The sequence below is a fragment of the Anoplolepis gracilipes genome, chromosome 1 (assembly GCF_047496725.1).
Source record: "Anoplolepis gracilipes chromosome 1, ASM4749672v1, whole genome shotgun sequence".
NCBI lineage: Eukaryota > Metazoa > Arthropoda > Insecta > Hymenoptera > Formicidae > Anoplolepis > Anoplolepis gracilipes.
Window position 1 is genome coordinate 21,845,966 of NC_132970.1, and position 17,441 is coordinate 21,863,406.

At 30.3% G+C, this 17,441-nt stretch overlaps 2 protein-coding genes across 2 annotated transcripts in view; one reads left to right on the top strand and one right to left on the bottom strand.

Moving 5' to 3' along the window:
• The window catches only part of LOC140674118 (zwei Ig domain protein zig-8), a 110,383-nt gene extending 108,803 nt beyond the window's left edge, over positions 1–1,580 (bottom strand). The window contains exon 1 of the mRNA XM_072907870.1: positions 1,218–1,580. The gene's annotated coding sequence lies outside the window, so the exon portion shown is untranslated. The remainder of the gene's footprint in view (positions 1–1,217) is intronic.
• Positions 1,581–13,498: 11,918 nt separating this feature from the next.
• LOC140668217 (DNA helicase MCM9) lies at positions 13,499–17,046 on the top strand. The gene is made up of 11 exons (XM_072897023.1): positions 13,499–13,742; positions 13,928–14,069; positions 14,228–14,389; positions 14,527–14,652; positions 14,723–14,829; positions 14,945–15,161; positions 15,323–15,556; positions 15,648–16,018; positions 16,095–16,304; positions 16,477–16,631; positions 16,727–17,046. The coding sequence occupies exons 1-11, from the start codon at positions 13,648–13,650 to the stop codon at positions 16,777–16,779; spliced, it is 1,872 nt and encodes a 623-aa protein (XP_072753124.1). The 5' UTR covers positions 13,499–13,647; the 3' UTR covers positions 16,780–17,046.
• The last annotated feature ends 395 nt before the right edge of the window (positions 17,047–17,441 follow it).

Sequence of the window (17,441 nt, forward strand, 5' to 3'; positions counted from 1 at the left end):
GCTCTACTTTAGACGTAGCCATTTCTACAAAGTCTATTTTTATGATTTTTTTTGTATAAAATATGTAAAATATTGGCGTTTTATACATTTATTTATTCATGTTTAAAGTTGAAAAAATTAACTTGTATTGTGTTTTGAGAGTAAAATGTAATAAACTATTGTCATGTTAAAGTAGAACTGTCCTTAATACAAATATGTACGGCCATTGACAAAATTATTAGGCACCCTTAAATTTTCCGTGTTTCTTATTTTGTTAAGAGTATATAAATATTAAAAAGATTAAAAAATTTTTAAAAACTATCGATAGCACTTTAAAGCTGAAATTTCAAGTTTTAAAATGTTTTTTTAATTTTTCGTTTGTGATAATTTTTCGCCCAGTATCGACAACATGTCAGAAAAATACAGATTTAGTTTCAAAATTATGTATCTCGGCAAAAAAAATTGTAGGAAAGTTTAAAAAAAAGCATTTTGTAGGCAAAATGTTGTAGTTTGTAGAACTTGACTTAAATTTTTCAAGAGAAATTTTTTTACCGAGCTGCAGAGTGTCAAAAATACAATAAAATTTTAAGAAACAAAACAATAATGTTCTTTTTTAAAACACAGAACAAGGAAAATATAAAAATTTTTTAATGTATTGATAACGCATTAAAGTTGCTATCGGTAATTTAAAAAATTTTTGTATTTTCCTTGATCTGTGCTTTAAAAAAGAACATTGTTTTGTTTCTTAAAATTTTATTGTATTTTTGACACTTTGCAGCTCGGTAAAAAAAAATTTCTCTCGAAAAATTTAAGTCAAGTTCCACAACCTACAACATTTTGCCTAAAATGCTTTTTTTTTAAACTTTCCTACAATTTTTTTTGGCCGAGATACAAAATTTTGAAACTAAATTTGTATTTTTCAGACATGTCGATACTGGGCGAAAAATTAAAAAAACATTTTAAACCTTGAAATTTCAGCTTTAAAGTGCTATCGATAGTTTTTTTAAAAATTTTTTAATCTTTTTAGTATTTATATACTATTAACAAAATAAGAAATACGAAAAATTTAAGGGTGCCTAATAATGTTGTCAATGGCTGTACCTAGTATGCATGATTGTATATGCATATATATTGTTAATACTGGAAATTATATTAAAGGCACCCGCTTGCGATATCCGAGAGCTATATGGTGATTATATAGCACCAGGGTGGTCGCGTTTAAACAGCGGCTGACTTACAGAGCGTTATGGAGGTGTGCGCGCGCTGTAAGCCTTTGATTATGACCCGTCTGAGGAGAGTTTGAATCACGAGGAAACGCGTAAGGTGATATTCCTGAATGGAATGACCGGAAGTCAGAGCTGCGAGGTCTGAACACCCGCATGAAGGGGAGTGCTCCTATGCTCCTTCACACCGTGAGAGAGCTGCGTGCGGATAACCGGTTCACCACGTGCGCCAGGATAACACCACAACCGGCGTATCGCGTCCGGTCCTCGTCGCTGGTAATGAAATACAGTAACACAATATCCACAAGATACATACATACATTTGCGGTATGCAGTTACACGCGATGAGTTACCCGCTCTTGCGAACGCGACGCGCGGCTAAGGGTATCGTGTGACATCTGGATTAATTCGGCCGCCGCGGAAACCCGCGCGGATCCGTGAGACGGTGTGTGTGTGTGTGTATGTCGCGGGTTTCTTCGTGGGAATCACCGGGAAAATTAATCATCGTTCCCCGCCGCGACGGAAATTGCTTGGTTGCGGTCTGAGCAGCTTTTTCGTTCCGGGTAAATCGATGCCGTTAGCGTCCGGATTTGGCGACCTGTTTCCTCTTTGACGGACTTGGCCGTATGTTTTAATAAGTGGCCTACTTTCCTTGCGGGATTTATTAAGTTTATTGCGATTTTTTGCCTCTATCTCTCTCTCTCTCTCTCTCTCTTTGTATTTTACTGTTTTTTTTCATGCGCTTTTCCCGCTTCTATGAGAGATTTTTTTTTTTTTTAGAGATACATCTTTTTTTCGCACGTTATTTTTATAGCTTGGATATTAATCAAATACTGAACGCATATTTCTTTTTATTTTAGTCGTCACGCGATTTCACAGTGTATTTGAGCAATATTCACTTGTACGCAAAGCTGGCCATACGGAAGCGCTATAAAGCTAATGATCCCTAAGTGATCCGTACCACGACGACATGATGACTGTTGTGCTAGGGAGGATGAGACTACAAGCGAATGGAATGGGATGGAACATCCCATCATTATTCAATGATCTACATCTCTTTACCAACTACGCAAAATACACCTCTATATGAACACGCATAAAAAGTTTCACAGGACATTAAATCTCGTAGACTTTATTGTTATTTTTTTATTGTTCGTTATGTTTTTTATTGTGTCATATTTTTACGCAGATAATATATTATTTTACTAGCAATAAAAGATCATATATTATGTACTATTTTTTTAGTTCATTGATGATATAAAGTGAAATTTGTCTTGATTTTTATAAAATGAATAAATTTAACATATTTTTTGGTAAAGTAAATCAATAATTCACTTTTAAATGTTTTCCACAAAATTGATATATATATAAAAATATATATATTTATATTTTAAATTTTCTAAAAATCTCCGTTCGATGACTCGGAGTTGAAGACGAGAATAAGTGATATGGGACAAAATGTGGTTGATAAAAAAGAGGACGCAGTTAAAGTGATCTAAAAAAGACCACATGCATTCAAATAAGTTACAGAGAAAAAACGCGCGGTACGCTTTGTGTCTCACAAATCATAGTGTGATGTCGAAAAAAAGTTGTTGACTTGAGGCTTAATGGTTTTACAGTGTCAACAGAATTAATCAAAGAGAGAGATAAAAAGAACGAGAGATCTATGTAGCTGTCTAACACACTATAATTTAAATTAAAGTTTAAAAAAATATTTATAGATATTAAATATAGAATTATTTTTTTAATTTAAATGTGTATATATTGTATATATAAAAATATATATATAATATGTTTTTCATAAATTTTTAAACAAATTTGTTATTAATTTTTTCTATCAAAAAATTGATTGGAAAAAACATTTTCCTCTCAAATTTTTAATCTTTAGTAAACATAGATGTATATTTATAAATTGTTGGGATATTAATTCAATTAATTTATTCAATTAATTAGTTCATAACAATTTCTTAAATAATTCTTCTTTTTTAATTATGTCACAATCAGGGAAGACACAAACTAATCCTTCCGCGAATATGCACATGCGCAGCGAAATCAAACGTCAAACACGGGATTTCCCAACGAGAACGCGTCGATGCATCTCCATAAAACGAGCATGGGGCTGGCGAGTGCGTCAAAGCTTTGTTAAACTACACCGAACGCCCCACCGTGTTAACGTATCAGTATGTTTGGCGTCTAAACCACGAGGCACCGCAAGATCGGTACCGGCCATCCATCAAGCTCTATTCCCGTTCCGTACGGGATGACCACCTGTATCTCGCTAAACAAGATTTACTCCGCTATAGATCATCCCGCGTGATCGAGTGGCTCGTCCGTGTGCTCGACGAAAGAAACAATTAGTCGTCGGATGATGGTGGGCCGGTGCGCAACTCAAGGAAAGAAATGGATCACGTAGGGTATCGCGATGGTCTTGTCGGCTTAGCGCCACTTTTCGGGCTTCGATGCCGACTTATATATATATATATATATATATATATATATATATATATATATAAGTAATATATATATATATATTACATAGAGCACTCGAGTCGAAAGTAGGTATTGGAATTTGATCGATCAAATCGGATAAATCTATATACCGTAGACCGTAGACCGTAGACCGTAGGTGGCAGACTTTAAGAAATAGAAAAAAAAATAATCAATGATTTTGATGAGATGTGACAGCATTTACTTTTTAAAGAAAAAAAATACTCGGAAAATTGAATAAATTTTTAATGACATAAAAAGTTTATGATGTATCTAAACTTTAATAATATGTATGTATATTGTAATATTGATGGCGTACTTGCATGCGCGCTTGTGTATGTGTGTGTGTAATAAAAAAATAATATTATATATATATATGTATATATATATATTTTTTTTTATTTGTATCACATTTTAAAAATATGTAGACTTGTAACAGTATTTACTTCGTGCAGCCGCGCCCAGGTTTATACAGAATTAATACAGCCTTATCAAACGTCAACTCTGCCAATGTACATAATCAATTTATTACATACCAACGTCATAAATTTTCACCAAAGCAGCATTAAATCTTCTCTCAAAATTTCTACGTAACGTCATCAATTTCTAGAGCGAGATGCTTCGCTGCTCAAACAAGTCGCGATCTTAACGCACTCTCTTTCTCTCCTCCCCCTCTCTCGCTCTACGCCCGCGCGAGCATTTGTACAAATCATATTTGACACGAAACTATTCCTCGATTCGTCGTGATGTGCATTATAATATTGCATCTAAAATAGTGGAGCTCAGCACGCACACACACACACACATACAAACCAGCCTTTCCTAGGCTTCAAATATAAATGTCAAGGCCTAAAGGCGGCAAGGGGTCGATCACCAACTGAGTTGCAGAGTCACCGCGTTCTCATAATTCAAAATTCTAGACGACTACAGTCATTCGAAGTCATGTGCCCAAAGTGAGAACTCGATTCCCGCTGATAATTGATGAGGTACAACCCTGACGCTAGCTGTTCAAATTTTTCAACGGCCGTGTGGTCATGTGTAATATCAAGAAGATTATATCATGTGGATCCGAGCGAAAGTTACTGACTAAGAAAATATCCATTTTTGTAATCTTGGAGTCACACATGAAAAGAAAAATCGGACTATAGTCTTCCATCTCATAGATGATAAATTTATCGCATTATTCAAGCTTTTTATCTCTTACGTACAGTATAGTAATTGTGTTAATTATATAAATCAATGCCTTATATGTATGCTCGATTATAATGAATATTTCTTTTAGAAAGCCTTAATGCAGGCGTGCATAATATGAAAGAGACAAAGGAGAAATGAAAATAATGTTTTGTATTCATTTCTACATCTCCTAGAAACTTTTTTAAAACAATGGTTATACCGTGCGCATATATATAACGTATAGCCGAAGGCAATACGTTTTTATTATATCCAAGCATATTTTCCTATCTAAACCGAAAGTAAATAAAACATTTCACCAGAATAATTTTCTCAGGCATAATTTTCAAAACTTTATTGGATATAAATATAGTCTTTTTTTACATTTTAATATAATAAAGGGCTGCATAAAATGATGGCGCATAAGCAACATTATTAAAGAAAAATTATATTCTCGCTAAAGCTTAAAAATGTGTAATCATTCAGAAAATAACAACTTATTGTTAGTTAGATAAAATAATAATTTTTTAATTAATTTAATTTTAAAAATAAATAAATTTAAGTTTTAACAAAATCAATAAAATGAATAGTTATATATTTACTGCTAAAGTTATTAAATATATGTATATGCCCTCTACGTCTTTATAAATAATTTTATAAATACTCTTACGTAGTTAATAATATTGTTTTATTCATCTGAAACTATACTCTTTAATTTTACAAATAATCAGCTGAAACAAAAGTTTAACCGAGATATGTCACCGTTTGATTGTTACATTCTTAGTTAATATAAGTAATTATGTCTCATAATTCTTTTCGTGTGATGTCAGCTACGCGCAATGCATTCTTAAGGTGCACCGCAATTTTTTAACTCTAAAGCATCTAAGCGCAACGTGAAGAAGGCAGAGGAAGATGGATGAAAATGAAGTTCTCTTCTCTGAACTTATAGCCACACAAGAAATGGTTCTAAAGTACCGTTACACGACACAGCATGATACACACCGTGAGAGACAATAATTCTTTATTATGCGCGTCCACATATTTTTAAGCTTGATACGGTATAAGAATAACTATACCTTGAATTTTTCTTTGTCTATAATTTTACTATTAAACATGCAGAGGACAAATACGAATTTGACAAAATTAAATAAATTTGCAATTTTTATGTAACGTATGTACAAAATATGCAAAAGTAACCGCGGCAAAATGTTTTTTTGAAATGCATATTTAATGAATAAATTCACCTCGGCATTGATATGATATTCAAAATACGCAATATATATATATATATATATATATATTGCGTGTGTATATTTGTGAATTCTAATTAATAAATATTATTCACACACAACGACCATCTTTAATTATATGATACAAAAAATGTGTCTAAAAAGTTTATTACTTTGTAGCAATTTCTAGAATCAAATCAAAATCATATAATGTATAAATCAAATCAAAATCATATATAAATAAAGAAATATTGAAGAAAACGAATAGGTATCCGTTTCACTGAAAGAAATTAATCGAGAGTTAACGTGGTCAAATCTACGAAATTGAAGGATGATTTATGGGTTGACTTAATGCCTTTCTTTGAAAATCGTTAGAGATAGTTTTCAGAAATCGTTCAAGACACAATCTTGAGAAAAAACTGTAAAATATTTATTTCACAAATATTCAGCAGGCTTTCAATTTATTACGTAATATAATATCTGACCATAAAAAAATATCACAAATTTCTCTTTCTATGACAATGTAACATCTCAATAATCAGTTTATATAAATTTATTCTCTTTCGACTGATTATAATTTGTCTTCATAAAATATTTACACGTTAGACTAAAAATATCAACTATTTCAAATCGTTTTAAGCTCTTTATTTACCAGTAATAATATTTAACGACGCAATAATTTTTAAATAAAACGACTACAATGTCGCAAGTTCTGATCGATATGTTTCATATCGAGCTCGTACATGTTGCTATAAAAGCTGTTACTCTGACCTAACTATTAAATTTATATAAAACGTTATTTAGCTTGATATTTTTATTACTCCATTTCAGGAATATCTACAATGATATAGACATTTGACAGGTCATATATCAAGATATTTCGATAATTTATATGAGAGATGAAAACGCGCACATATGTACACGTACACACAAAAATATACGTATACAGATCTAGAAAGGAGACAAAAAAAGATGCATGAGAAACATGGCACAAATGAATGGATCGTTAGCAAACTCCAATGCCTTTATTTATAGACATTAGTGAATTATTTTCGTTTTATCCTATTTCGTCTCATCATAAGTGTATTAGAAAAGCATAATATTAATACCTCTTGACAGGAAGTGAAAGAAAACGAATAACATGGTACCGATTTAGAGATAGCATTCTATATTTTTACTGTATGAGAAAAAGACACACACTCTCTCTTTCTCTCTCTCTCTTTCTCTCTCTCTCTTTTTTTCAATCTTTCTCTCTATTTGTCTGTCTGTCTGTAATAAAATTTATGTAATTTTAATTTTGACATGACATTTTATTATCAATAAATAACTATATAATTTTAAAATGCATGTAAAATATAAATAATATATGCATGTCAAAATAAAATACTTATTATTCTTTTCAAATTTTTTTATTCAAACTTTTGTAATTTTTTGTTTTTAATAGCTACATAGATATCGTCTATTAATTTAATAACAACATTATTATTTAAAAATATATCTCTTGTTTAAAATGTATGTTTTTTTTTTAATCTTCTGTAGAGTGTCATCTTCTTTAATATATAATTAAGTTAATTTATTTGACATAACATTCAATTAGAACAAAATCTTTTTTCTGTTTTTTTATCATTCAAAATTAAACCGTTAATTAATCAGTAAATTTGCTTTATCTAAATTTCCGAATTATGTCTAAAATCGTTGGAAACACCTTTGTCCACCAAAATTGCTGGCATGACCGTCACGAACATCGTCTTGATTCGATTCGCAGCAACAGATTCTACTCCCACGAGTGTCACACAAAGATCGAAAAGAACATGCTTCAGCGAACCTCATCAGTACGAATGCCGGTAATAACGAAGACTTCTTCGTCGAGTAAGTAGATCGTTCCCTTCGGATCAATATAATCAATATCTACGTGACCATCGGACCTCTCTCGAGGATCTCTATCGCTCTAAAAATGCGAACAAAACTCTTCAAGAATCGAAACTTTAAAACTATATTATTCTAAAAGAGATGAAATTTTGTTTCAGCCAGAGATATAAAATAAAATTTATTCTTTTTACATTTTTAATAAAATCAACACATATCTTTGTGATTATTATTATTGTACATTCGACGTTAGATTATATTATTAAATTAATACTTTTAATTCTATAAAAAACTTAAATAAGATAAAATTTAATTATCAAACTCATCAAAATATGCAACAAATAATTTTGACAATGTATATACTGTCGACTTACAGAATTTAAGAATAATTTCACGTTGTTCTACATTAGATATATAAAAGAATATTAAAAGAAATAATAAGTGTGTATGTGTGTGTGTGTGTGTGTGTCTTTGTGTGAGAGAGAAGTTATTAAAAAATTATTTGCAAGTTGAGCAGCAAAAAGCACCAGAGATCGAGATCTATACATCATGTGTTCGCTTTCAATTTCTTTTATTTGATATATTGTCATGTAACTATCTATGTAATGTATATATCCATTTTTACCAAGATTCGTTATATCTAGAATATAAACCGCTTCAACGATATCCTATTGATTGAATATTATATGTAAGTGCCCATATTGGTCCCATTGCTATTCGCGGAGGTAGAGGACCACTCAGCCGCTCCATATATGAAGGAATCCGAATTGGGAAGCTATTGAGTGTGGCTGAGTGGACGAATGTAATGTACAGCCCACACATACCTTTCACGAGTGCCTATAGCAGAAGGGTCGTTCACGAATACCCAACCCTTTATCGTTATTGCACGTTCAGGGTGGTGAACGAGAATCTCTTGTAGGTGGCACATTTGCCGCGTGTTTCCCGATCGTTCATCATTTTTAGTGGTTGTCCCTCGGTCGGTGAAGTATTAAATTATATTTCATCGATGTGATTAACGGTTCTGAAATGTATTATTAAAGCGCAGGACCCAGCAGGAATCCTTGCTGGACAAGACGCGACCGCCACTCCTCTTTTACCAGTGCTTGTTCGCGAGATATTTCTTTCGGATCGCAATACCTTCTACCTTTCGATAAAATGACAAATGGATGATAAAATGCCTCTCATACAGAAGGTGAATTAAAATATTGCCTAATCGTTAAATATATCACTTTTTCAGAATAAATACATGTGCATAATAAACCACATAAATAAATTATATAGGTACATGTCTTAATTAAATATCCATCTACTAAAGAATTTCTTGAATGCTTTATGAAAATAATATAATAAGACTTGTCTCAAGAATTTTAAATACATTAGAAGCTTTTGTTAAAGATTTACATAAACATTAATTGCCAAATAAAATTGAACAATTCTATAGTTGTGTAAGTAGTTTCAATAAAATGTAATCATACAAAAAAAGAGTGATCTCAAAAGATAGATTTGCTTTTTTAATTGCTTTAAAAATATGTTAATGTTTTTGAAATACGTAAATAAAAATATTTCGTGTTTATTTTTCTGATTTAATTAACCAATGGCGCTAAGTGGTATTTAAGTTCATGATGTTAAAAGTAAAGAAATAGATAAAATTCTCACAAAGGTATGATTATTGTGTAAGTAAATAAGGAAATTTAATAACTTTATAGTGTTTATTGAAAGTAATTAATAATTAGATGAAATGTAAAGCACGAATTTTAAATTTAAGGAGAGAGATATACTTTTCTTTTAGCAACATCTCGAGAATAATTTTTATCATAAAATTAATTTAAATATCAGTCATTTGTCCGATTGAAAACTTTAATTATATAAAATAATTGAGAAACAATATAAAAAAAATAAAATAAAATACATTCAAAGTTCATCTCGCGGATAATTTCTCAACTTAAAAACATTTCAATAAGAACATGTAAATATTTTGTTTCAAAAATAAAAATTTTATAAGTATATAAAATATTGAAATTAGTTTCAAATATTACTTATGTTATTCTTATTGTAACTATTTATTCGACAGAACAAATCTATCTATCTATCCTACCTAAATAAGAAGTTGATTGTCTATCGTTAATTCTCTGTTATTTGAAAAATCTATTGTTGTGTATTTAATTAATACCTTAAATTGTATCTTTTGAGAAAAAGTTGTTTTGCTCAAAAATATTATTGTGTATTTACATGTAAAAATCGATAAAATTAATATAGAATTGTAGAAAGCAAACTCTGACGAAAATAAAATAAAAAAAACCAATATCAATTTGTAATTAAATACTATATGATCAATGAAAAGTTCAGTTATTAATAGTTATTAGCAACTATTTACATCATTTTTTTTAAATATAGTAACTGTGTGTAAAAAAAATAAACAAAATATATATAAAATTAAACCTAATCAAAATAAATCACGAATTATTTAAAATACTCTATTTCATTAAATGCAACATTTTCTAAAACTTTAATTCATTTTTCTTACAATTTATAATTTTATACTTTTGTTATTTAACACCAGTAGATGCAGCAATGGACGAATAAACGCGATGTTAATGGTTCGAGGGAGAACGCCATATTTCTGGACATCCCGATGACATTCAACTTTCTGTAATTTCATCTGGAAAGCTCCAGCTGTGCAACCTGCGCCTGACAACTTGTATAGAATTGTACTTACAGGAAATGCAGTATACGTGTGACTTGAACTCCAGCGATTCATCCTGCAACCGTTCGATAGAATAGGGTAAAAATTTGCGTTTCGTGGAATTTCAAGTACAAGAATAGACGTCCACTGAGCGAACGATCTCGTAGTTATTGTTGGCACAAGATCGAAGAATTTCAATAGAAACGATTTATGTCTTGTTACGAGTTCATCATTTATTTTTTTCAGGTTGCGTTCCTTGATGAATCGTTAACACTGAAAAATTAAATAAAAAAACAATTATATCCTGTTCTTTTACAAAGAAATAATGTTTAGAGTTAAAAATGTATACTTTGTATTTGTATCACTATACTGGTGCACTTTTTAATTGTGCAAATTTATTATCTTTAAATATTTTATTAATCTCTTTAGCGTAATTTTATAATATTTATTAATTTCACAATTTTGTGTGCTTTAAAAGAATTTTAAATTACATTATTTCAGATATAATAGATATATATATTTACAATTATTTCTTACTTATGAATGACATATTATAGATATAAAATTATTTTTTAATTTTTTAAAGTCATCATATTCAATGATACATACTGTAAACATAATATAAAAAATAAACAATATTTATAATTATTACTATAAGTAATAAAATCAAGTATAATTGCTATCAAAATATATTTTTATCATATTATTCTTCTATGATATTAAGTATTCTAATCATATACATTTAAGCACCGTATGAGCCTGACAATGTAACATTATCTATATCTGTCATATCTGACAGATTATAATAATATCTAAAAATATGTAATAATATCTTTATAATTATCTAATTATCTGTCTACAAATATAATATACGCAAATGAACTGCAAAGAATATATTCAAACATAAAGCTGCTTTGAAGAGATTCATGAAATTAGAAGACTTATGCTCGCGACGTTAAAGTACAAAACGGATGAGGTAAGTTTTGATCGTGTGCAGACCAATTATACATTCGCATATACATACATACATATATACATATATATATATATATATATATATATATATATATATATATATATATATATATAGTGTGCGCACAGTAACGCTAATTACACTGTTTCTCTCCACTATCGTGTATCCGACCAGTAATTTATAACTCAGAAACAGGTCGTAAAGGGAATCGTTACTAATGACATCGTAAAACCAATACAGATGTCATATATTTAATGTACATTATCCCCACTTGAAATGTCGTCGTACTCCAATTTAAATCAAACCCCTGCGGGTATCAAACTCGGAGAAGAAATAGTACCGGATGAGAATCGACAAATAAAAAGGTGAGTTACGCCGCGCTACGTATCCCAAATCGGATATCGTTAAAACGTTGATTAACGGACGCTTTGTTCCCGGACACAGGACTCTGGTTTACAGTTTTTTTTTTTTTTTCGTTTAATATAAAGCATTTTATTCGTGAAAGAGACGAATACATAAGTAATTTGATTTATATATAAAAACATGAGAAAATGAAATAAATAAAATAATTTACAGTTTATAAAAAGGCGCTGCTTTAAAATATATATTATTTCTGTATTATTATATATAATTTTAATTTATATAATGTCTGTTGTTAAATTGAATATTACTAATATTAATGCAAATGAGAAAATATTCGCATTTACTTTCCTTCGCATTTTGCGTTTCTGTTTCAGACTACACGGAAAAAACTTACGCATAATAAATATTTGGAAAACTCTCTGTCTTTCTCTACAAATAATTGCTCTGATATAAGCAGTAAAAACTCGCAGCGTAAAAAAAAAGCTGCATAAAAGTCGAGCGAAAAATTCTCGTTCCACTCGGATAGTATTATCATTGCTGTGTATATTTCCACCGATTTCCGTTTGCTTCGCCGCTATTTGAACGAGCGAAAAATTCGATTTTATCGTAACTCAAATATTCGGAAACCCGGAATATCTATTCGGCCGCGTACATTTATTTCCCCAAATGTTCCCATTGAAATGCACCCCGCGCGTACCACCCTCGCGTCGACGAAAATTAGGAGCAGAAAAGGTTTCCGATGTTGCGGAAGAAGTTTCGCCGCAGAATTTCGCGCAAAACCGCGACGCAGAATTATGGGGACAGATAGACGTCGAAACACAGAGATCGATTAATGGAAGCCGTCAATGCGGTTTAGCGAAAAGTAACCGAAACTGCGACTAATCCTCAAAGCGTGATGGTTTCCGGTTCAAATGGAATTTCAAGCGTTTAACTGACAGCTGAGGAATTTGCGGCATTGATAGTGTTTTAGCGAACCTTTAACCTTTTGTCACGTGCTAAGTGACATTTTTATTGAAATGGAGAAAACGTGTAAGAAATACTACAAACTACTTCAGCAATAAACTAAATTAGAAAAAGTAAAATAAAAAAATAAGTATATATAACGTACGATAGATTTTATATTATATTAGTAACAATTTTTTTTTTATTATAATATAAAAATATATAACATACCTTTGAACTTTTACTCAGCCAGTGTTTAACGATTCAAAGGGATATCGCACACAATTATAAGAACATAATGTCAATTTATCTTTCTATTTATCTCTGCTATATTGATTCTGACATTCGCGCGCGTAATTCTCTAGTGTCTTTGATATTATTTATATTTATATTTAACTTAGAGATGCGCTCTACTTGACGTTTTGAAGCTGCGAAATTCTTCGCCCTGATTGGTCCATCAAATGCTTCGAAGGAAAAATATCGTCAAATGGAGTGCATCCTCGATCAATGGTCTGTTAGACCACTAAATGCAGAAATTTGAATAGTAGGGAAAGTCTGTAGCAAGAAAGTGATCGCGCGAAATGTTAAGTCAGCAATGGTTAGGATATAAACAGGTCTATGTGTTTAGGAGGAAAATAGTCACGTGCCATTTATATATGTTGATATTTTATATTTATCTTATTTCAAATGAAAGAGTTATTAAATCGACGATTATAATTTTCTGTAATCAATATGCTTCAAGAGTATCTTTTAAAGCATCATACAAAAGATTTGGAAGAAATATTAAATGCTACAAAGGATCATGTATTTTATTCAATACAAATAAAGTAAGTTGATTTTTTGGACTTGGATTTACTAGATTAACACACAAAAATATATATACAATTCAGGATTATCTATTTTAAACATTAACTGTAGCAGTAAAAAAATTAATAAATTATGTGACAAAGCTCTTCGCTTTATTTCCTTAATAATATTTTTACTATATAATCTTGCATAATTTTGTTTTTAGTTTTGTATCATTATTCGAAGCTGATGCAGAGAATGCACAGAAAATCTTACGCAATCCTAGACATTATTTACCATTGTGTGATGAAGCAGCAGTAAAAGCTCAGGAACAATTATGCAAAGCAGATCAAACAGTAAAGACCAGAGTATGAATTTTTATTTTACTAATTGCTTGTATATAAATTTTTTGTGCATTACTTAAATTAATAACAAGATAAAAAAATAGAAATTATTTTTAATATTTATATATACTCTTATAACTGTTTTAATTAATTTTTTACTTTATTATAATATGCCAAAATAGATCCATATTAGAATTACTGTAGTACCAATAAAAATCGACACTGGTCAAATCGGAGAACTAGTTTCAACATCTGGGATTGTGGTCCGTATGTCTCAATCTACAATTATGAAGATAAAAAAACGTTTTGTTTGTAAAAAGTGCAAACATATCAGTGTGGTGAAGGTATATAAATATTATATTCAACAAAAAGTACAACATAATATAAAAAAATTATACTTTGTAGCCTGCACTCTCTTTCTTTCTTTAACATGACACATATACATATATATATAAATTATATTCCTAATATTTTTTTACAGCTAGAGTGGGAAAGACAATTGTTTAGAAATATCAAGTATTGTGAAGCATGTCGTTCGCCAAATATAACAGCTTTAACATCTTTAGAACAAGATGATTGTTCAGACTATCAAGAAATAAAGATTCAGGTACAAAAAGCTTTGTTTTACTATTACTATTGCATATCATATTTCTCATGTATAAACAACATGTACACAGGACAAATGTAAAACAGAAGCAAGAAATTGTTATTCAGTGGGTCTACAAGTAGTTTTATTAGATGATCTGATCGACAAATGTAGACCTGGTGATAATGTAGACGTCAGGTTAGTAGCTTATTTATATTTGATTATAGAAAAAAATATAGGTCAAATAATATTATTTTTAAAACGTGATGTTTAAACTCTTTAATCCTAAATATATGTTTATAAAAATTTTTAGTGGGATAGTTATACGAAGATGGAGTACATTAAAAGTTGGTCATCGCGCGGAAGCCACGACGTTCCTGATGGCCAACAATATCTCGATACGCAGAAAAATCTCAGAAGCAACGATTTCTACTGCTGAAATAAAAGATACTTTTACAGCATATTGGGAACGTTATCGAGATAATGTGATAGCTGGCAGAGACAATATTCTTGCCTCTATTTGTCCCCAAGTATACTTAACATTTTTAAATATTACGAAATAATTCTATATAATAATATAAAATATATAATATATATTTATAATATATAAAATATTATATAATATAAAATATATAGTATACATTTTATATTACATACTATATAACTTTGTATTGTCCTTGATCATTTACAGCTATATGGAATGTATATTGCAAAATTAGCGTTAGCCGTTGTTTTGTGCAGTGGAGTGGCAAAAGCTAACGAAACGGGAACACGTGTTAGAGGTGAACCCCATCTTCTTCTAATTGGAGATCCTGGAACTGGTAAATCGCAATTGCTTCGTACTGCATCTCGATTAATTACACGGTCTGTCTTTACAACTGGTATTGGTACTACTGCTGCTGGACTTACAGCAGGTGCTGTGAAAGTTAGTCTCATCTTAAATGTTTCATTCCTATTTATTGTTATTCCTCATCAAAATAATTATTTCGTAATCTACCATAAAAGATGCATTGTAGGATTCGGATGGTTGGCATTTAGAAGCCGGCGCTTTAGTTCTCGCAGATGGAGGTGTATGTTGCGTGGACGAGTTCACGACAATGAGCTCACATGACAGAACCTCTGTACATGAAGCAATGGAACAACAAACAATCTCCATAGCTAAAGCCGGCATGTTAACCACTTTAAACAGCCGTTGCTCTGTCATTGCAGCTATTAATCCAGATGGTGGATGTTTTACTGGTGAAGAATGGAAAAGCTGTTTGGGAAATCCTCTTTTGTCGCGTTTCGATCTGATCCTTCTTCTGAAAGATACTAGAAATCCCGAATGGGACAGAATGACATCGAGTCATATTTTGAAAGCTGCCTGTGAAGACGAAGAAAATAATTCGTAATAACATTCGTATTTCAAATGCCGTATTTTATAATTTAGTAATAAAACATTACAATAAAATATTATTTTACAGATATTCCGAAACACATATGGGTCTTTTGAACTTAACAGGTTTGTGGATGGAGGAGACTCTCTGTGAATATTTCGCGCACGTGCGTACTTGGAAACCAGTGTTAACCGAAGAGGCAAAAAAAATACTCAGTGCAGCTTATCTTTATCACAGATCCGATCCACATAGGAGGCCTGAGAGAACAACAGTGCGACTTTTAGATAGTCTTATCAGGTATAATAAAAATTAATCATTCAATTAGTCACCATTAATAACTCTTTCTTGTTGTTTACTCTAAATCAATTCTGCGTACGCGCGACGCAATTATTTTATTATTATCGATGATTTATAAATTAGTAATATCAGTAAATTTAACTATTAGTAATATCAATAAATTTAATTTTAGATTAGCAGAGGGTCATGCAAAACTTATGTACCGAACTAAAGTAGAAGTTATTGATGCTATAACTGCAGCAGAATTAATTGGAACAACTCTGGTAGGTAATTCTGATGTTGGTTGTTCGTTTCCTACAGACCCACTCACAACATATCATTTCAAAGGTACGCATATATTAAATAATTAATAAAGTTACAAATGTATAATGTGTTTTAACATTTCTTTTATGAAATACTAAATTTTTAATATTTTCTTGCAGCAAAAGACTTACTTAAAAGACTTAAGTTAGAAGAATTAGAACCATATATATAAATATCAATTGCTTTTGAAATATATTTACAATGGAGACTGTTGCTGCGCCTTTGTAACACTCTGCGTCAAAATTACGATAAATGCGATAAATCTATAAATCTATAATCTTATTTATGCTTCAATGAAGTCAATAAATTAGTTTTTATTTTTTCAATAAAATATTTTTATAATAAATATCTATTAAGTCTTTGATTAAGATTTCATAAAAATGTACGCGCGCTATGATTTTACGATTTTGAGAGAAATCTATATGCAATATTGTTAATAATTATTTGTAACAGATTTTCAATTGTATATAATGTTTATTATTATAAAATATAAAGAAATACAAATAAACACAATCAGAATATCTTAGTTCCAACAAACAATAATCACATTTTTTTAATGCTTTGATCGAAAGAATCATATAAATAAAAAATTCTTAACAATGATGAATCACTTTGACACACTTGTATAAATTATAAAACTGTAAAATTGTAAAACAATAGGTTTATAAATATATATCCACAAATTTTTTTAGTAAATCCTAATAACTTCTTTCTGTTACATAACATAATAATTCCGCAAAAAGTGAGTTTAATTTAAAAAATAACAACATGAAAAATAATTCAATATATATATGTACATATATGTTGAATTATTTTTCATGTTTTTATTTTTTA

Excerpts from the sequence above, each read along its gene's own strand:
- LOC140668217 (XM_072897023.1), top strand. The coding sequence starts at position 13,648 with ATGCTTCAAGAGTATCTTTTAAAGCATCATACAAAAGATTTGGAAGAA. Across the intron at positions 15,162-15,322 it reads TTGCCTCTATTTGTCCCCAA|CTATATGGAATGTATATTGC; the intron begins GTATACTTAACA and ends GATCATTTACAG. Across the intron at positions 16,019-16,094 it reads GAAGACGAAGAAAATAATTC|ATATTCCGAAACACATATGG; the intron begins GTAATAACATTC and ends ATTATTTTACAG.